At 39.0% G+C, this 21,949-nt stretch overlaps 2 protein-coding genes across 6 annotated transcripts in view; both read right to left on the reverse strand.

Moving 5' to 3' along the window:
- The window catches only part of EPHA4 (EPH receptor A4), a 359,705-nt gene that overhangs the window by 287,235 nt on the left and 50,521 nt on the right, over positions 1–21,949 (reverse strand). The window lies entirely within an intron of this gene.
- The window catches only part of PAX3 (paired box 3), an 80,125-nt gene that overhangs the window by 4,052 nt on the left and 54,124 nt on the right, over positions 1–21,949 (reverse strand). For all 5 annotated transcript variants that reach the window (XM_057417231.1, XM_057417229.1, XM_057417230.1 and 2 more), the window contains 2 exons: positions 11,040–11,205; positions 9,687–9,901 (listed from right to left, as the gene is read on the reverse strand). In XM_057417231.1, coding sequence (XP_057273214.1) covers positions 9,687–9,901; positions 11,040–11,205 — 381 coding nt within the window. The remainder of the gene's footprint in view (positions 1–9,686; positions 9,902–11,039; positions 11,206–21,949) is intronic.

Here is a 21,949-nt window from a genome sequence, read left to right on the forward strand (position 1 = left end):
AAGATCCTCAAAAAGCATAGCTTAAACATTTACATTGAAAATTACTACTTTGTAGAGTATTTATGTTGGCACAAGTACCATGGTTTTCACAACAGCTTAAAACACACATGGTTTATCAGAAATCTGAAGTGCTTGCAGAGCCCCTACCGTTCCCACAGAGCACCTACATGACACCCATATTTACGGGGCTTTACTACACTCTGTTCCAAGTTCAAGATCAGGGAGCACAGGCCAGGCTCCATCACCATCGCAGACCCGCTGGAGTCCCAGTACAATCACTCTCACATCACACACCATCTCCACCAGGACTTCTAGGACCAGTTGCAGAGTTGAGCAAATAGCTATTTCACCAACTGTGTATTTTAACTAGAATTTTTTCTCTTTAATATTTTCAATAGAGAACATTATTTGGGCTTTTCCAGCAAAAACAGTGAGCTCAAAAACTTTGGATTTGGAAATAATTTTAGTTAGAGATTAGCCTCAAAAATTAAACCTGGATCCAGACCAGGTTTCAAAAGCCACTCAAACTTCAGTAGCATCTATATTTGGATAGAGATTTATCTTCTCTGACAAACTAAAATGAGCATTTGACGAGATTTATTTTAAAAATTTTAAGTTACTTGGATATACATTACTTTAGGCATATTTTTATTAAGTACACACGCACCTAATAGACACTTGGGAACAGAAGTGACACAGTTCTCCGTCTCTGCAGTGGAGAAAACTGAAGTCTGAACAGTAACCATCTTTTCAGAATATCTTCTCCACAGGCTTTCAGAATCATCCTGCAGTTGATTAGTATCTAAATAATTAGATTTTTGGTCATGTCTGTCTTGAAAGCTACAGGGGAAGTAGCCTCAGGGCCAGAGTCTTTCCTATGGTATGTGCCATGACCTTATCACCCATACAAGGAGTTACAGGAAGGGCATGGCTGACTTTCACCTAATCAATTAGAAAGCCATTAATGGGCCACGTCTGTAAGATGACCAGCACCCTCAGCTGAGTAGTGTAAAAGAGACACACGAAAATCTGGATTTTGCAATGCAGATATTTTCCTGGTAGGTCTAAATAGGTAAATAGATCTGATTGTTTTACAATAATTAAGGAAGAAAACTCATTTATTCAATCCTTACACCATTTATATTACAGGAAAATATGTACTTCCCTCTGAATTACTTTGGGAAAGCCAACGTAGTAATTGTCAACCTTGCCTCCCTGGATCCAAAAGAAGCTGAAAGAAAGGCCAAGGACTAATCTAATACCTAGAAACAAATGCTGCTATAATTATTCAGTTTATTTTAGAAAAGTATTCCTATAAATGCAAAAAATCAGGCTGTAAGGTTTTCGGCCACATATATTTTGTCTTCATTATTTACAAAACACACGCAGAAATGTTGATGATGAGCTTTTGAGCTCATATAATAAACGACGATATATATAATTGATAAAATCAATCTATTCTATTAGAAAACAAGAATGCAAATGGGAGCAAGTGAAGAGAACACAGTAAACTGCAACAACCAAACTCTACACTGAAGTTTTCAGAGAGCACATCCCAAGCAATCCAAAATACTCATCAGGACAAATCCCTTGCTAGTGGGGTCAGCACATCACTAGCTGACGATATGATCCAGAAAGAGAAACTGAATGATGAAAGCCTCAAAGACCGTGTAAGCAACATCTGGTCCATTATCAGCTATTAGAAAATACTTCTATTATCAACAAAATAAAGGCCATTAAACTGAGAAAAAGCTTATTCCATTTAAATGAAACTTTATGCCTGATACTGTGGTTGGTATTTTAGGATGTAGAACCTACCATAGGCACAATAAAATGCTCATATGTTTTAATTCATTTACGCATGCCTGCATTTAATATGCTTTGTGACCATGTCTGCAATTAATATGATTTATGAGAAAAGAACATGTGCAATATTTTTTGAGTACAGTGACACATTTTTTTCTCCCCTCTGTGAATGAAAGATTTAATGAAACAGCTCAAGGAAAATTGTTGGCAGTTAACGTATTAAGTTGAACTGACAGAATCACGAGTAAACTTTAGTGGAGTTAATGATATCCTCTTATCTGACCCTGACACATTTGCAGCATGTAATTTACAGAAGCTCTGTCCAGGGAATCTTGACAAATGCTCCTAACTATGTCAGGGCAATGTTCCATTCTAATGTAAAACAGATGTGGGTCAGATACCCTCATTCATCACTAACACTGAAAATATCAAACTCCTTCCGAGATGAATGGCATTACCTGCTGTTAACTCTTTTCACTGTAGAAAAATCTCTCAAAACCAAAATATTGCACAAGAAAGAACACAAAAAGGATGGTTATAGTGCATTTAAAAGAGATATTTTAGAAGATTAATTAAAATTAATTAGCTACATGGATCTATACCTAAAGAATCCTAGAACTATGTTGCAGATTCATTTTATATATATTTCTGCTGAACGTATGAAGAAATCCAACAGAAAGAATTTTTGTGCCAAATAGCAAGCACAGGGAACCACATACTTGGTTAATGAAAACAGGAGCAAATACATTGACTTTCAACATCTGATGATCTGACCTTCTGCATACTCATATCAAATTAGACCTCATACTGATTTCACACCACTAGACATCAATGAAATTAGAGAAGGTGCACTAGTGTACATTTAGAATAATTAAAAGGATAACTCGATCCTTCATGAATTACATTTTTATCTACAGGAGATTACTGCTGTTCAAAACATTATCACAGTCTGTCACAAAACTCGTGCCTTTTTTCAAGTGCTAGATCCTGGAGTAACAGGACTAGATAACATTACCGAAATAATCCAGAGAAGCTAATTCTCTAGTTCCTGGTTGTATGGAAAAGCTTCAAAAATTTAATGTCTGAAAGGGTAAAACAAAGCCCCAAAATAATCATATAGTCACAATTTATGTGAATAATGTATATGAATCTATAAGTACATACATAAAATAAAACATCTCAAAACTTTTTCAGGCAGTCTCAGAGGTTGCAGGCTTCTGAGTTTAAATGCTCGGATATGGCAATATTACTTACAACAGTTTATAACAAGCCTAAATTTGAGATTAGGTTGCTGTCTGTCTGTGAACTGTTCTCCTCCTACCTTCTACTTAACCCAAAATGCAAAAGGAGGATTCTGGCCATCATGAAACCTGCCCAACTGCCACCAGCTGGGCTCTCGCACACTTTTTCTCCACAACTGGGATACATGGTTTTATACTCTGAAAGCAAAACAAACCAAAAATATACATTTGGGGTTTTTTTAATTGAAACACTAGTTTTATTTTTTCTGGCAGATGGCCAGGGTATAGGATCTGCAAAGCTCTCACATGAGGACTCTCAACAAAGTCAGCACGAATGTGTGGAGTTAAAAAAGATGATGGACACACATAACTGGAGGAATCAAACCTGTAAGGAACAGTTTATTTATGAGACTCACATTAACATACCGACCAGGGCCTCTACTCTTAGGCTAATCAGAACTGGGGACAAAAAGAAGGTATATCTTGTTATTTTGATCAGGGGAAGCCTCTTTATATTCTAATTCAGCACTTAGTCTTTCTTTTATATGAAAATTATTACTATTATTGACATCTTGGCAAAACGAAGGTAAAAAATAAAACAGTTCTCTCTAAGAGAGGCAGGAAAGTTTGTAGGAAATTGAACCCAATACGTTTATAGATAGATACATTGTTTTCTAAGGACTGCTAAGGATCAAAATCTGCTCTTTCTGATCCCACTGCAACATATGCTTTTCACTGAATCATGCTGTGGTATTTTTAGTATTTTTTTTTTTAATCTAAAATATAGGGCATAATTAAGGACTCAAGTGAGCCATCTGTGATTACTCACGACAAAACCCTCACTCATGTACCAGTCCTTAACTGAATAAATATGCAAGTATTCAGATTCCTGTTGATATGTCTACTTTACAAATTCATTAAAGAATTGGAAGTTCACCAGCACATGCCAGTCTTGCACTCTATGATGGGCTGACTCATATGTTCACTTAACAAGTGATTTAAGTTGAACTTTTAAGTGGAGCAAAGGCAAAACGACATTATTTCAAGGGCTGCAGTGATGCTGAACACTCACCCTGTGTATATTCTAAATGGCACAAATTATTATGAAGTCAGTCACAGAACAATATCATTAAAAAGGGGTTAAGAAAACCATGAAACTGATGGCATATTATATATAGCGTCATTTTACACTTTTTGTATTTGAGGTATCTGTATTTTTATTGTATTTCTTTATTCTTATGGACTTACAGTAGAATTAAGTTTTCAGAAAAGTCCAGAGCATTTTTGTACCTCTGTGTAAATTTTCTGAGCTAAGAGGAGACCTTCTGAAGGCTGAAACTCTCACCTTCCTGACCACATGGTAGGGATGGAGGTAGGAGTGGCCTAGAGAAGTTAAGGTGGGCATTCCAATGTAAGGTCACCTGTTTATTGCAGTTGTTATATTAATGTATTTTATAGGTTAAATTATCTAAATAAGTATATTAATAATATATAAAATAATGGTGTTATTCTTGCATGATAAAAATCATGAAACTATTTGAGCTCATATATTTGCACCCATAGAAACAAAAATAATACCACTGCCTGAACTTTTTCTTTTTAATTAAAAAAAAAACCTAAAACAAACACATGACAAAACAAAAACTCATGTTCACAAAAAATTATATCATGTGAATTAATTTTCTTCCTCACAAAGAAATCCCTGACCTCTGTCTCATGTTCTGGAGTCATTAAGTGAAGAGCTTTCAAAGTCAAGTTCATTGTGACAGAGATCATGAGCTTCTCATTGGTGCAGGACTTGGATCCAAACGAAATGTTTCTGTGGGCAATTAGTTGGACAGTAATTCAACAGAAAGCATAGGAAAAAGTATACTAAATTAATAGTTGCTCCCCCCCCCCCCCGTTGTCCTTCTTAATGAGAGAATGAAAGTTTTTAGCCACTGGTTCCTGTGTTACCCTTAAAAACAGGGTTAACAATATAATGCAAACATATCTAACTAGTTCGACAGCTGCCATCAGATCCATACTTAGTTTTTAGCCACTGGTTCCTGTGTTACCCTTAAAAACAGGGTTAACAATACAATGCAAACATATCTAACTGGTTCGACAGCTGCCATCGGATCCATACTTCAGGTTAATGAAAACCAAGTGTTCTCAAAGACTAAGGCTTAAGATCCATCTCAACAAAGAGAGTTACAGAATAATTCTTAAACTCAGGCAGCAAAATGTTTTGACAGTAAAAGAAAGAAACCTTGAAACAGCTTGCAACTTTACTACTGTTCACAGAAAAGTCTGGATTTTTCATATCAAGGTTATTCCTGAGCTCCAGGTAATGGCATGAGAACTGCAAGCTTTGTTAAAGACTGTTATAATCTTCTACACAACCCATTCAACATTCAACCCACTTCTCATTTTGAAACTTTAAAGCTACTGGCTTGACTCAGTTATGGGGAACGATGACAAAGAAAAGGAAAAAGCAGACCTCAGAAATGTTCTAGAGAGCAAGAAGGAGAAAAACTATGTCCAGCAGGAGACAGGTAATACACATTTGTTCTTCCTCCAGTACAAACATAACACATAGTTCTCCTTAAACCTGGGTATCCTACAGGTTAAATACAGGAAGTCAGTGACCTCCCCAGCAGTAATGGAAGCAGAGCATTGCTGCTCCACCTGAATCCACAAGCAGTCCAAAACAGTGAACTGCCTGAACCACCTGGTATAGCGCAAACTGCTGGTTTGACACTAATAAAAAGCACATGACAAGGTCAGGGGATGCCTGTGTACACCGGAAAAGTCTTTTTCCTTATCTCAAATGAAGCAGTTCAAAATATTGATATCCTGTCTTAAAAACAATCTCCTCCCTAGTAAGACCATACACCTGCAGTTGTGAGACAAGTGCTTTTGCAGTCGCTTTTCTGCTTCACATTGAGGAACCAGTAAAGACCGTTAATGCTGGGATCAGAAAGTGACACGCCAATTCAGAAGGATGCTCAAGTCCTGTACACACATATTAAGACATGGATATGCTACCCCCTAATAATTTTGAGTTAACAAATGTTTGTTTAAAAAAAATGCACTGAGCAACTGAAACCTAATTTGAAAAGGAAATACAATATTCCCATACACTTACACATGAAAGCCAAGAAGCTGCATAATAGGCATAAGGAAACATAAAAATGTGCAATTTACATATATTACACACTAATAATCTCCATTCTGACATTATATTGAAAGAGCTCTGGCTGAGATGGCGAGCTTATGTTTGAATTACTTTTCCATGAAATACAAACAAGGACACTCCTGGCTACCAGTTCCCCGAGACATTAATCCCCGTCTTATTCCTGCAAAAGTCAACATTTTGCAGGTCTGTAAGGCACAGGTTCGCTCAGCACAGCCAGGTAGTAATGAGTAAACCCAGTAAACAAGGAGAATAATCAGTCATCTGGAGGAGATCTGCAGACCTTGTCTAGATGTGAGTGCTGAATATTAATAAGATGGACTTCTGTTCTCTTATTTTATTGAAAAAGAACAGCAACATTTTATTACACAGCCTGCAGGTATGTTATGGAGCATTCTGCTTCCTGAAACCGACCAAGACATGCAATCTTTTCTAACTTGCTAAGGCTAACACAATAAAAATAAAATTACAGCACCCTAGCCATCTCCTTTTGCCCTCCCAGCACTTGCCTAAAACAACATATTTGTACATCATATTCAAGAGCAAAATTAGAAAGGAAACGTCCAGTGCGGAAAATGAAGCTTCCCAGGGGGTCTGCATGTCAGACCTTCATTTGGAATAAATTGAAGTCAAAGGAGAAAAGGAGGTTTAAGCCTAGTAAGAATATGAACCCATGAATCTTAATATTAGATTTTGTTCTGCACATTCTAAGGTTGGGTTTCTTTTAAATCACAAAAGATTATTTGGGCTTCAGACAAAGTGTCTCCTCTGCTCCTGCTAAAGTCGCCATAAATTCTGCTTTACACACAGTAAGTCCAAGCACTTGCCTGCAAGGAGACATAGATGGGTGGAAACATTATGCTAATTGCTCACACGCCCAGATTTATTGTGGTCAAAAATTCACTGGCTAGTAAAAAGACCCTCTTTCTTTCTCATCTAAATTCCATGCACACAGGCAGGGCACTGCAACATGCCCACTCGGCAGGAAAACTCCTGTTTCTCTTTCTTCATGAAATCCCCAACACAGAATTGGCTTTCAACTTTCCAGCCACTGCTACCTCAGCTGCTCGGTCAGCACCTCGGTGTCTGCAGGAAGAGCCCAGGGGAAGTGATAGGGGGATGCACTGCAACATACCACATGGCTAAGGGCATTTCACACACTGTAATTTCTCAGCATACATGACCAATGTCTGAGGTTCTTTTGGGCATAAAAAAATATTCACTGTTTTGCTACAGTCCCACAATTTACATATCTGAGGCTGAATCACTCCCTTACATAAACACAAAGTCTAGGTATGTCCCTTTATACATACATACATTTTATACATATCTCTAAGTCATTGTTTAGGCCCCAAAACTGTTTTAGAGGAGCTCTTGGTAACACTGCATGAATTTAGGGCTGGTTTGTTTTTCTGATGGAAAGATCTTTATCAGCCAGTGAAGGCAATCACTCAGTTGCCAAGAAGCTGTTTAAGATCTAAATGGATATAAGTAATCTCCTGTATGCATTCAGTGATGACCGCATGATGTCAGCTTTTGAGCAACTGGCCTTTTCCTAAACCTGTTGGTAGAGATGAAGGACACAGCCAGGAGCATTAAGTGCTGTGGTAGAAAAAGGTTTCAACAGTCTAAGGAAAAAAGGCTGTAACAACTAAAATTTCATAGCAAAAAGACAGGGCTGGGTGTAAAGCAGCACAGCAGCTGATTAAAGTAATCTAATCTGCTCTGGGATCTCCTTTTGATTATATCAAACTCAAATCAGCAAGATTTTGCGGGTAGGAAACCTGGCCTCACTTTTTTATCCTGCTTTGCCCAGACATCACAAGACTTCTTTACTGTTGCACTCCACTTCTGTGTCACAGACAATAACAGCTTTGTGAAAGGAAAGAAAAGATCACATTTTCCATAGCCAGGACTAACATACATTTAAACTGACACTAACAACTACTTTTGATAGATTAACACTGAATCGCAGAAAGATATTTATGTCAAAAACGTGGAAGGCTTGTGCACTGTGAAACTGGCCACTTAAAAAAAGTACGTATACATAAAAAAAGAAGCAACTAATATGTCATGGCTTTTTTTGGAGACTGCATTTAGAAATAAGAATCCTTTAGAACAAAATTCATTCAAGTCTTGTTGAAAGTACATCCATTCGTTTTTCTGTTGATATTTTTTTCCTAAGGTTTCAAGCCATAAAGTTTTGTACTCCACTCTATGCTATAGGAATCTGTGAATCTTAATTACATTTACTGTTACAAAAAAGGGTTTATGAACTTTTGCCTTTGGGCAAAAATGTTTATTTCATTGCCTTTGTTATTCATTCTTTTCAACTCCAGTGCCTTTGAACTTTTCAGCTGCACAGAGTTATCACCGTTGCACAGGAACCAGGAACTGTACTCCCGAGATGCAAACCACAAGTTGAAGAAAACGAAGGAGGCAAAGATATACGAGTCGTTATTTTGGCCACCCTTTGTGCCATTAAAATCTCATTTTCTGCCTATTAGAATGCCCTCTCCCTGCTTAGGCAGTGGTGATAGTCAGTGATTAGTGTGTAATTGAGTATAATTGTCTTTTCACTTTTCATTTGTGTCATTCTGAGCTTCTCTGTGTTTTTCTAACCACTGAGAGGAAAAAAAGGTAGAAAGCAGATAAAGCTGTTAAAACTCTCACTTTCAGCCCTGAAGAGACTCCTGATTGTAATTATAGATTGCATCCTCTTTGGGACTTCTCAGACTTTAGTGGACATTGCTTTCTGAGCACCTGAGCAAAGCTCTTGCTAATAAAATAAACTACCATCTATTCAAGCTTTAACTAATAATGTCAGCTTCAGATGGATGCCGCTTGTAGGAAAATTTAACCAACCTTTTGACACTCAATTATCAAGGCAATTTATTAACACAATTTCCTAAAAAGAGCTCACACAAATTAGAAAAACAATTATGGTATTCATGCATTTATATATTGCCAAAGAGAAGTAATAGTCCCAATTTATGTATTTATAACTCGATTATAGCTCATCTCAGTGTACACTGCTCAGCCCTTGGGACTCCCCTCATACAACTCGCCTGTAATTTTCCTGGGCCATTGGGTGAAACCCTGGTGAGGTTATCTTAAACATATATTCACAGAAAAACTACATGATCTACTTTCTGTACCTAGCCATGGACCGTCAAGAGACTAGCAGTAACATTACAAATGCTTGACGACTGAATTTAAACATGAAGACTGCATGATTACATTATAAATCGCTGGGAATTAAATATAAGCTACGACTCTTGATTCAGCCAGTAGGAGGAAAAAAATAAAAAAAAAAGGAAACTAGCAAACTGAAATCATGTGGCTTGTATAAAGAATACATTATGGTTTAAATTTGGCAATTCATTATACCGCGGCCTGAGGGAATAGACTCTTTGGTTCTGGTATACAGCAAATCCTCTGTCTGAAAACACAGGACTGACCTGAGGTGAAAGGCCATTGCCAATGGCAGGGTTCATGGGATTTGAGGGCCCGGACGGAGGCACAAAGCTGTCTGTATAGCTGGAAAATCCATGCCTGGTGCTGGGTAGGCAATAGGCAGAGCTGCTCTCTGGATTCGAAGGGAGGCTGCTTTGGTGTACAGTGCTTGGAGGGAGAGGCTGAGGTCTATGGACGGTACTGCTTGGATCAGACACGGCTAGAAGCAAAAGAAACATATTGATAAGTTTTCCTCTCTTTTCCTGGCATAATAAATTCACAATGTGAATCTCAGCTTGACAGAATTGCATCAGAACCTGCATCTGAGTACTAGATAAGTAGAAAGGTAAATCTTTAATATTGCTAGATATTTAACTGGCAAGTAAGATTACACAAAAATTCTTAAACAGACAATAAAATCGTAACAAGACACACAGTTGTCAGACAATTTTTAATGGGCACATATTGTCAAGAATGGATACAGCAATATTTATTTAGATAAATACATATAAAAGCAAGAAAAAATGAAAAGCTTTATTTGCTGAAAGGACTAGTAAGGGGCTTTCCTCTCTTGGTCACAGCACAGAAATTCTACCATGGTTTGTAGTGAACCTCATAACAGATGGGAGAAGCCTTGGGCTTTGAAAAATTCCCTTAATTAGAACATCCACCAAAAGTTAGGATGTAAATCTCAAGGAGGGAGCAAGAAGAATACAGTAATTTGTTTTATAAAATTTCACCTGTAAGGTTTTTCTTTAACAGTGAAATCTAGCATAGCCTAGATTTAAAGCTCTCTTCCTCCCTGCCCCACAAAAAGAACCCCAAAACATCAAATTTCAGAGAGTTTCTGATAACATTAAGACAAAATTTTTACCATACTGGACTTGCTACTATCTAATGTGAAACAGGGTAGTCTAAATAGCTGTTTTTTTTCACTATGAGATAAATATTCAGAGTACTTATGGAAGTTTCCAATGCACCATTATCAAAAGTAACAAAGAAGACAGAATCAAATTCTGCCTCCTTCCCCACCACACCAGGTATTCTCAGCAATGACGGCCAATGCAATAGAAGGGCAGAGAAGCATCTACCTTGCTTTATCAACACTGCATGTCTGTCGTGCAGGAGGTTATTATTTCTCTAGCTAGCTCCCTTCACATGTAACCAGCCTTTTCTTGCAGTAAAACAAACCCAAACTCTTAAATGCTTCAAATAAATAGCCTTGCAAAGTCCTCACTTTCTCAGACCCTAAATTAGACAACATCACTTTTTCTCATTAGAAAATACTTCTACAACGGACCAACACAGCAAACCTCCCAATAACACTATTTTAACCAAGTACCTGCTGGCTACTGTACCTTGCGGTATTGAAGTGGGTTGATAAGAGGGCTCAGAGAGCTGGTACGTCGGCAAAGTTGGCATGGCACTGGGTGGAAATCCTCCTGGGATCAGATGGTTGAAAGCCATCAGTTGATTGGCTCCTGCCTGTTTCCTCCATCTAGCACGTCGGTTACTAAACCAGACCTACAAATGTTTCAATTAGGGACATTTGATGTTTGTACATTTAATATGGGTGCATCAGAAAAAATGGCATTATGTTTCGAATGCATTTAGTGTCTGAGACGAGAGATACAGAGATGTGCACTGGGATTGGAGCTCCTAGACAAGAAAAGAGCCCTTGGCACATACTTCCATGGTTCAGCAGACAAGACACAAGAACTGCAAACCCCAGTTTCCTCCCAGATACAACCTCTCCTGAGAAACAAGCTGACTAATGCTTTCAAACTTGAGTGCTTTTAATAGCTATTAAAGACTATCTTTACTGTGCCAGATTTAATGAGAAAGGGAAAACATCTCTCCATTTGATGTGCCAGCCAAACCTATTTGGTCTGGATGTATCGTCTTTATATTTTGTTTGCTGACGAGTTAGCTGCATTGCTTAATGCACTGTTGGAAGGTGCTTGTGACTTATATATTAGGATACTACATTGCCTTAATGATCAACAGAACTTTAAGCTTTTAATTTGAAAAATACAAGCCCAGTGTACAAAACACACAAATCCCTCCCAGCAAGTTTTCATGTACGCTCACATATGTAAAAAACATCTCATAATAATCTTGACATTAATAGTAGATCAGAATTCAGTACTAGATTAGCATTTCAGAACCACTTTGAAATCTGTTCCCAGGACAGGGTACCAGACAGATGGGGTTTGGATTAGTGGGACATCTTAGCTATAAATCTGCTTTCCTTCACGTCATTCTCAGTTCATATTTTAAGTTTCCAAAGTCTTGGATGGCTCTTATTACCTCCATGAAAGGAACAGGCAAGACTTCACAAATGCAGACACAATAAGAGCTGCAAAACACATAGATTAATACTGATATTACAGAGATATTACAGAGATTACACCATGAATCAGAATGGCAATCAGCCACAATAGGGGTGCCTGAACCAGGGTGCATGCACACTACCCTGGCTGCAGCTTTAGAACAACTTTTAGATTACAGCACTCAAGTCCATGAAGTGGAAAACCCCAGAAAAGAAAGAGATAAGAGAGGTTGCACACGCTTGTAAATGAGCAGATAATTACTCATAACTACACCCAGAATCAGTTGCAATGATCATCAATGGATATTATCAATTAGATAAAAACTTAACTGGGTGTTAGCATTTTACAAGGTACATCTGCACAGCCTGTAAAGCCTGGCCTGAAAGCCACTGAGATGTGTTAGCTGAATACGTCTACAAACATGTAGATGTATTCTTAAAAGCTGGGTCTCAGATCTGTCACCCTTCCTGCAATCAGCCCATGCTGGCTTATGAATCAGCCATCACAGACTGGATTCCTAGGTGTAACATCATTCACAATCCAGGAGTGGTCCCTACATAAGGGTGCAAAAACATTTTGGACTACACTGTGGGCTTCTCTGCTTGCTATTTCATAGAAGGAGTGGTGGGACTCAGTGGGCCATCTGGTTTCTGACGTGGGCCATCTGTCACCACGTAGTTTGATCTGGCTTCATCCTCTTTCCAGAATGAGATGCTCAGCTCACACAGCTGCCTCCTCCTTTGACCACAACTTCTACCCCTCAATTACATACTCCCACTACAGTTTAAGATTTAGGACAGAGAGATAGATGGAGTCTCTGCCTACCTCAGAATCCCTCTCTTGGTGTTTTGCTGTACATACCTAGCCTCCATCTGCCTCCACATGAACCATTTTTGAAAGCAGCTAGCAGGGACAAGGCACCCAGGGAGAGATAGAGAGTTAAAGATCAGTCTAGATTCAGCAATATCTTTTTACTTCCTCATCCTACAGACATCTATATATTTTTTCTTCTCTCTCCTTACACCTGATTCCCACACTGACATGTAAGTCTAAATTACTTATTTACTCCTCACAGATTCCTTCCACCTGCATATGTCTCCCAAAGCCCACCAGTCTTATACTCCTGCAGCAGTATCTTTCGAAGACAACCAAAGAGAAGGAAAAAGGGGCAAGACACACTGAGTAGGGACGCAGAGCCTTTGCTAAAGAGCCAAAGAGCATTTAAGAATAATAATGGAGGTCAGAGAGGGAGCAGGGAACAGTAAATGCATGTTGTAATTATCCTACGCAGGTCATTAACCATGGCTTTCTCCATGACACTCTCCCTTCTCCAGGTCAAGGAGGTTATCTGATGATCTTTAAACACTTTAGAAACACTAACTGAACTACACTACTTGAATGGATTTTATTGAGGAAAATGAGGTAATTTTGTTTCCTCTACAGATAAGCATTTATTTTCATGCCCTAGATCTTTATTATAATTTGTCAGATCCCAAACTTCAATTCAGTGGCAAGCGATTTGCATTAATGCTGAGGTTTATGCTTTTATTTACAGACAGATTTCTGGCTCATTTTATAGATTCACCTTTTTACAGAGCCGCAGGTATGTATTACATCCCTGAAAGGGACACACTCAACGATATCAAAAAGTCTACAGCAGCCCTGCAATGAACATACTTGCACAGAGCTCTGTTGCCACCTGGAGCTCCATTAAGTTGGACTCTGCAGGGGTGCAGGAACCTGCCCAGGCTGTGCAGAAACAAGGCTGTGCATTAGCCCCTCAGTCCCACATGACTGGGACATGCTAAATGGGTGCTACTTGACTGTCACCCTTGTCACATTATGCTGGCACAGCCATGGCTTCAGGTTCATCCATCAGCTCCAGCCACTTCTGCCTCACTGCTGCCCCTTCAGCACAGCACCCACCTTCTGCCACCTGCTGTGGGTTTTTACTTTCCCTGGCTGACAGAAGGCAGATGGCACCTGACTGGCACCAGTTAGCCCAAAATTAACTCACCAAACCCCTTGAACAAATCCAAACATGCAGAGCAAGGCTTATTGCCACTAATACCACACACACTTGTCACTACAAGACAGTAGAGGCACATTAATTAAAAAAAAAAATAAGAAGAAAAAAGAAAACACACCATGCACCATTACAGTGAGCACCAAGAGTCTGACCCACATACACACTTGTTCACCTTTGACTTTAATGGGCTTTGGACCAGCCTGGGTAAAAATAATTTATCTTTAAAATGACTGTAAGCATGGCCCCAACTCTTACCATCAACGTTTTTTATAAATGAACACACTGAAGCTCTGAATTTGTAGTTCTCGGTGTTTTAACACAATCAGTTTTACTATTGTTATTATTTACTGTCATGGCCTCTCCCTTATCACATGGCTCAAGATTTGGTTTACAACTGTGTTTAACTCCCATTTTATCCCACATAACTGCAGAGTTAGCTGCTGTACAAGACAGAACACAAAGAAAAAATAACATGAGACAGGAGGGAAAAAATACAAATAAAACTAAATGGAAGAGTTAAAGAATTGACAATAGGTTTGGAAAAGTCAAGAAAAATAACTAAAAAATAACTGGAAAAAATAACTCTAAAAATTTTATATAAACTTTACATAATGTTTATTAAAATGAGTCAGATCCCAAACTTAACTCAGTAGTAGTTACATGCTTTCCAAGTTAATAGAGATGATTTATTTTATTGTTACTTTCTAGTCATAGTATTTCACTTAGACTACATTCAGCTGCCTTGACTTACCCTCAAGAGTTCAGGAAATTGTTTTATTTTATAGATCAGCACATATCCTGAAGAATCCACGTGCACTATTACCAATGATTAAAGAAATCCTCACAAATTTTGCCATTATCAAGCCAAGACTTAAAAATAAAACCAGTCACCACAAGCCAATGTGTCTGTTTAGAAACATATTGTAAACACCTGGGGAAGTATTTTATTCTGTTTGTACGTTTCCAATATGATGTAAACACCATGTCATCTTATGTGAAGCATATTTCAGCTTTCACCAGCATAACAAAATCCCCATCTTATGAGTAGCCTTTTCAAATCTAGCAGGTTCCCAAAGGATGGGATGCCTTGCCTACACCAGCAACAGCATGGATCTCAGTGGAAGGCAGACCAATCCTAACTAGTACTTCACCACTACCACACAGAATTCCCTTATGGAAACAAAAGCAATGGATAAGCAAGCTATTGCATTTTGGAGACTCCAAATATAACATTCTTACACAAAGAGTACTGTGTCTGAAGGAATATGATCCACTTGTGTTGGTGTAACATGAAGGAGCTCTAAATTAGGTCAGCATTGTGCTTGGTGGTGTGCAAACGCAGACATGGGCAACGTGGTTTGTCTGAAAGACCCAAGCATCCAAAAGTGATGTCTGCAACAGAAGCCAAGTCACATTCATTTTGGTGAGGCTCTGGCTCCCCAGTTTCTGTCACTTTTAAAGATGGAATATAAATTACCCAAACGGTAACAATATTGAACCCCAGTGCCTGGCCAAAATTTACATACAAAAACAGATCTGAAGAGAAAGAAATTAGAGTAAAAGGAAAAAAAGGGAAATAAGTATTGAAGGCTCCAGTTTTTCAAGCATCTAGAACTGGACTGACCAAAAAAAGAAATCACTCCACAGAAGAATATTAAAAAAGGTATTTTGCCCCAGCATAGAATAGATGAGCTAAACTAATAGGTTTCTCCTCTCTCTACCTTCTAACATTTAGATTCTGCTTTTTATTACAATTTTTATTTGAAGTAGTTTGCAAGTGATCATGCCAAAAATCTTATTTTGTTCAGCTCAACAGGGTATTCTTTAAAAGATACATTTATCCACTTGGGAACACACTAGTGTAATTAGCCTTGACATTTCAACAAGTCTGATCATAAACACAGACTGCTCTATGTGCTTTTAAGGCAAAAAGATCTCTGATCCAACAGGGCAAAATATTTGAGATGTGAAATTTGCAGAAAACCAGTGGATATTTTGTTATACACAGTCCTGACCATTGCAAGCATCAGTGCCAAAAGCACACAAAGTCAAAAGACTGATGTATTGTTAATGGCACTTCTAATTTTAGACAGAAGGGTGTGGTTTTTTTTTGTTATTTTTTCCTCTTTAGCCTTACGATATTTTTCATGGTAACTCTCTAACCCACCCACCATATTGTCTACCTTCCTTCTCCCAATGTTCATATGTTCAAAATGAAGACTAATCATCATGCAAGCAGGAGTCCTTAGTGGGTGTGTCACCAGGGAATGAATTTGGGGTGGTCAGAAGCAGTGGGTATGCCCTACAAAGAGGGGAGGCTGAAGAAGGGAAACTGATAACAAAGCAGGGCTGCACCAGCCATGACAGAGCTGACTCTGCTACCTTTGTGAAACACAGCAGGATGACTTCTAAAGACACCTGCAGCATCTGATCCTCCAGTCCCTGCTGATGCTGGACCTACATTTGTTTCAGCAGCCTTCAGAGCAGTCTCTGCCAGCATTTTCCCCCTCTCAGCAGGCCAACACCTGACACCAGCCCATGTGCCTGCCTAACCCAAAGGGAAAACACAGAACAGCAGGGGGAAAAGAAAGGAAAGAAAGTTTTTCCTTCCCTTTTCTAATTTTGCAGTAGGGTAAATTTCCACCCTGTCTCATCCTGGTGTTAGATGAGCTCCAGGGAGAGCACTGCCAGGGACAAGTCACAGGAAAAAGAGGGAGTAGAAACAGAATTGCTTTTCAACAAACACTAGTTGTTAAATCAGCTTCATTGCAACATCTGCGCACCTCCAGCCTCACAGGGATAAGGTCTTCAGCATACACACAGAGGCATGCCATTGGTAGGTCTGCTTCCTCACAACATCCCAAAGCAGTGCTGCTAGCCTGCTGAGAATGACCTGCCATGACCACCGGTGCAGGTTCTCTGCTTGGGGTCTGTCGGGAGCTGTTGTTTATGGTGATGGGAAGTCATGCTGGTTGGGATACAAGGAGTTATCAATGTGACAGAAACCAGAGTTCTTTAAAAACAAAAGGAGGGGAAGAGCAAACCACCAAAAAAACCCCACAAAACCACATACACACAAGAAAAGTCCACCACAGAAAAAAAAAAAATACAGCAAACCACAAAATTTAAAAGGACCCCAAAACCAGTAGGGAACAAGGACTTCCAACCACCTCCAAGTGTGATCCAACACATTCAACTGTCATAGGTTTCTTGGAAAAGACTCTGACTCAGGCCCACACAAATACTTCTAAAACACTGCAGCTGAACAGTTCTGCAAAATATTGAATAATAAGCAAATTGAACTGTGTGTTTATAAATTAAAGCACCACTAATTTGAGCCCTTAGGCAGCACAGACCAGAAAAAGTGAATCAAAATCACATCCCTTCTTTTCCTTTGTATTTAAACATGTCTTCTTAGGCCTGCATATGCTTGTAGTTGACTAATTTACCCATAAGAATTTCTCCTTTACCCCTGGGGAAAAAAAATATCTACAATTACAGGGATATCTACTACAAGAATGCACACAGCATTTTCTTTCTTTATCCTATATTTGATGCAAGAGGGACAGCCTCAAGAAAAGGCACTAGAAATTCTCCATAAACCACATCAGGAATAACTATAAAGATCTGATGAAAGGTCTTTAATGTTCCTGAATCCATCCTACGTTCCTTTACCCCATCTTGCCATTGCACTGAGCAGTTCAGCATACAGGCTCAGAAGAACTGAGGACAAACTAAGACTTTTTTTTGGCACAGGTCCTCCCTCCCCTATGATTTCGCAGTGAATACTTTTCTCAGTTTGCTACTGAGAAGAGACAAAGTTGAGAGCTGGACTTCAGAGCTTTCTAACCTTACTCATAGCTTAAAGGTCTTAATTTCTTCCCTTAGCTTTCCCCCCCACTATCTTATTTTCCCAACCATCTCTTCCCCTCCCTGCACTATGGTGAAACAGAGGAAACAATATGCAAACACTTAAAAGAATATTTTTATCATTTTTCTTCTGGCTACTCAAGGCTTCTGAGCTCTTGGGACTTCTTTTATTTGCTGAGGTTGTAATAAGCTTTTTACAAAAGCTTACAAGCTGATTACAAGTCTGACATGGGAACATTCAGCCCCATCCTCATAGCCTGGAGAGATCTGCCTGAATTTTCAGACATGCTGTTTTGCTGAACCATATTTTTCTTTTTGGAAGTTTTCAAGCAAACCAATTTAAACCTGGGATTTGGCCTAGAATCACCTTTTCAGGACAGGACAGAAACACATTCAAAATTCTTCCTGACTTCCCTTGCTTTTTCACCAATATTCATGGACTGAAACAGTCCAAACAAATTTCTCCTGTTGTTAAATAGGAAGCCATGTGTCAGCTGCTTCCAGTGCAGGACCTCCTGTCCCACACAGTCTCATATACCTGGGAGCACATCTTCAATGTGGTCCGACACACAAGCCTTACACATCAAATTTCTGATAATTTGGGATGCCTGCCTTCAACACACAGCCCAGGAAGATTTGTCTGACTGGCCAGCCCCCATCAGCCAAGGCAGGCTCCTGGCCTTCTGCCTGCTACAGGACAAACCTGAACCTTATTTAAAAACCCTTCACTGAAAGACTGAAGTAAACACCTCCCACTGTCAATCTGAAACAGGCTCCAAGCTGCTGCCAAAGTTCACCCAGTTCATCCAGGTCTAAAAATACGCCTGATGGGGGAATCAAGAGGTAGCCAGAAAAGATGCTACCCACTTAATTCCTAATGCACTATTTGTTACACAAACCGCAACCGCACTGCCCTGAAGCTCAGAAAGAGCCTTTGATTTTTATCTACACGGGAAAATAACACTTTTAGAATTCTCCTTCAGATTCAGTCAGTAAAAAGACTACAGACCTTAAGGGCCTGCACTGCAGCTTGATGGTTTTAACGAGGTTTTAAACTGGACCAGTAAAGCACTGCATGATTGTGATTTTTACTCTCAGCATGTGAATCTTTAACCTCACATTCTCAGGGTATTACTGGAGGGAGTGTGTGTTATTTATTTATTTAATGGTCATCCTTTGGGACTCTACTTATGTTTCTGAATTGTATCTGATGAATGCACAAGACCAAAGAACTTTCCCCTTCCTGCTGCTTCTAACATGCAGAGAAGAGCCTGTGGCCAGTGGAAGAGGCAGCAGAAGAGGTTGTCCTGGCTCCACACCACATCTAGGCTCAAACACAGGGGAGAAAGATTCAACAGTCCCTAACTGGAAAGACTCTTCAGAAGGAATTGCAGGGAGCGTTTTAACTTCTTATTACACCCAGTGCTGAACTATTTGCAATGATTCTAGCTACATATCTCGTGACTCTTGCAATATAAGGTTTGTTGCAACACTTTCTTGTCCCCACAATTAAGTACACAAATAACATTCACAGTGTTAAGTCTGTTTTCAGTTGTTTGTAGCTTTCAAAAGATTTCTCTTAGGGGCTGAAATGTTCTAAACTTGATCTCATCCCAGAAGCAACTTCTTTTCTCCACTCCAACAAACCCGCTTAGAAACATGTATTTGGTTACCCTTCAACAGTGGGAAAGTGAGAAAATAGATGGTTAGGCAGTTTAAGACTCTTCCTTTCACGGGTGTTCAGAGAGTGCCTCAGGGAATAGAAGGAAAGGGGAAGCATGGGGGTGGCAGGGTAGAAAAAACAAAACATGAGATGCAAGCACTACAAGAAGGGACTGAGGGAATAGCAAGTTGGTCCAGTTGTAATCAATTAAATAACTTCCTAGACAATGTGAAACAACTCTACAAAATTGGACCTTGCCGCTCCAGAGAGAAAAATAAGTTTTCTGGGCTCAGCTGGACTTAGGCTGCAAAAAAGCCAGCTCTTTTAGATAATGCTTGATAGGGAAGCAGTCAAAGAGATCTTTGTGTATATATCCATATAAAATTTGGTATCTCTGATCTCTGTCATATTGCTACTGAAAAAGAAGTGTGACTAAGAAAGCTTGAATGCTGCATCAGTAGGACTTTCCAGCCCTCTCAGCCTCAAGTCTCTTGGGTTTATTTTCTTTTCACAGGTTGTCTTTTATTTCATGCCCATCATAAGGTGGCTATTTTAAGGAGCTATAGAGAGGTGCTGAATGCTGATAAGGCAAATCCTGTATCCCTTAATCCACTGCTAAATCACTCTGGCAGTCTTCAAGGGTACCAGACAGATGGAGTGCACTAGGAAACTGCCCATAGGCTGGTTACTTCAACCCCAGCTCATCTTTAATCCAAAAAGGTTTTGTTCTGGTATTTTAATCATTGATTGACTGGGAACTTTATTCCATGCTGGGTTAGGTAAAATATCCATGTCAGAGTTACTGGGGAATTTGTGAGGCTGTAGATCATAGGAGTGGTGTGAGACAGGATGCGTCTCAAGGGAACCAAGGAAGCCATAAGGAATGTAAAAAGTCACAGGGTTAAAGCCACATTAAGACAGCTGTTATGTTAATGAGAGTTCTGCTTTTATTCTTGCTGTGTGTCATTGATTATAAAAACCACGGACAAGATCTTTTTCATTTTATCGTATTTTTGCTCTGAAGCTAACATAGCCCAAAATATCATATCCTAGATCCCAATCATCTTGCTAACAGAACTTGTGCAGGAAGTCATCTTTATTATGTTAGTGTGTGGATGATTCCTAGGGTTTGATTTGGTCTTACCTGACACAAATCTATAGATGAAGCTGTTTTGCAAGCATTTCACTTAGTAAACATGATAAGAAAAGAGTCATGCACCACTGAGTTTGCCTTTCAGGCAAATTCATGTACACATCTGATTTTGTCACAGTCATAACAAAAACTTACAAAAAATGTGTTGTGAAGTCTTCTGCAAAAAAAAAAACCAACCAAAATGTTCAGCAGGTAAAACTGTAAAAGTCTGAACCTTTCAAGACAGATACTCAATAATACAGCCACGCTGATGTAGGTGTGCTTGTCTCAAAACGTCAGAGACATGTTTTTTATTGCTGATTTCAGTCTGCAGAGTCTGAATGACTCAGGCTGAGAGTCAAATATCAAAACATAAAAACAGAGTTTTACCAAAGCAACCAAATTCACCTGTACCCTTGGTTAGATCACAAGTTACTATTCATTTTTCTTTCTTCGTTAGATCTCAAGCTACAGTATTTTGCCTCTTACCCAGTGACGCATTTACTTATGAATGCTTGCAACTCAGACAGATTTAAATGGGCATGCTTTTCCAAATGACTCTTAGAGATCAAGTAGTGGAAAAGAAGCAGGTGACTCCACCTGAAGTATTAAACATTTCACAGGACATGCTGCTTGGCCATGAAGCAGAATAAGTCCAAGCCTGAACCTGAACTCTAAGGCACAGTTTACCCCAGAATTATTTGGCTGCTATTTGTCTGGTTTTGTACATGTGAAAATCCAGGTTCATGCTTCTTAAATCAACTCCATGGTTTATTCCTCCAGTGCATTAGCTTGTTTTAGACAATCTGGTTCTACACAAAGTTGTGAAGACCTAGCAGTAATTTGAGGGTTTATGTTCTTTCAAATTAAACTGACAGTGAGATTAAAAGAGATATTACAAGGTTTAAATAAAGTCAACTTCAAAAGCTAACTTAAAAGTAAACTGTAGATACAGCACTAGTAAACTTGCTCACTTGCATGGCTCTACAGACACATTGTCTTTTTTAAAATGTTTTCCTCTCTTCTATTAATGCCTGAAAGACCCAAACAACAACAGATGAAATCAGTTAAGTAAGTATAAGCTGGCACAACAGCTGACCTGATTACATGCAGAATGCTGTCAAATGCATAAAACAAACAAACTGGGATAACAGACCTTCTTCTCAAAAGGCTCAGTATTGTATTCATGGTAGGTATGGAACAATTACTGGGGAAAGCACAAATGGTTTTTTTCAAAGCAG

Source organism: Pezoporus wallicus, unplaced genomic scaffold (assembly GCF_028554395.1).
Source record: "Pezoporus wallicus isolate ANWC-B61680 ecotype Strahan unplaced genomic scaffold, APGP_CSIRO_Pwel_v1 contig_360, whole genome shotgun sequence".
In the NCBI taxonomy this organism is placed as follows: domain Eukaryota; kingdom Metazoa; phylum Chordata; class Aves; order Psittaciformes; family Psittacidae; genus Pezoporus; species Pezoporus wallicus.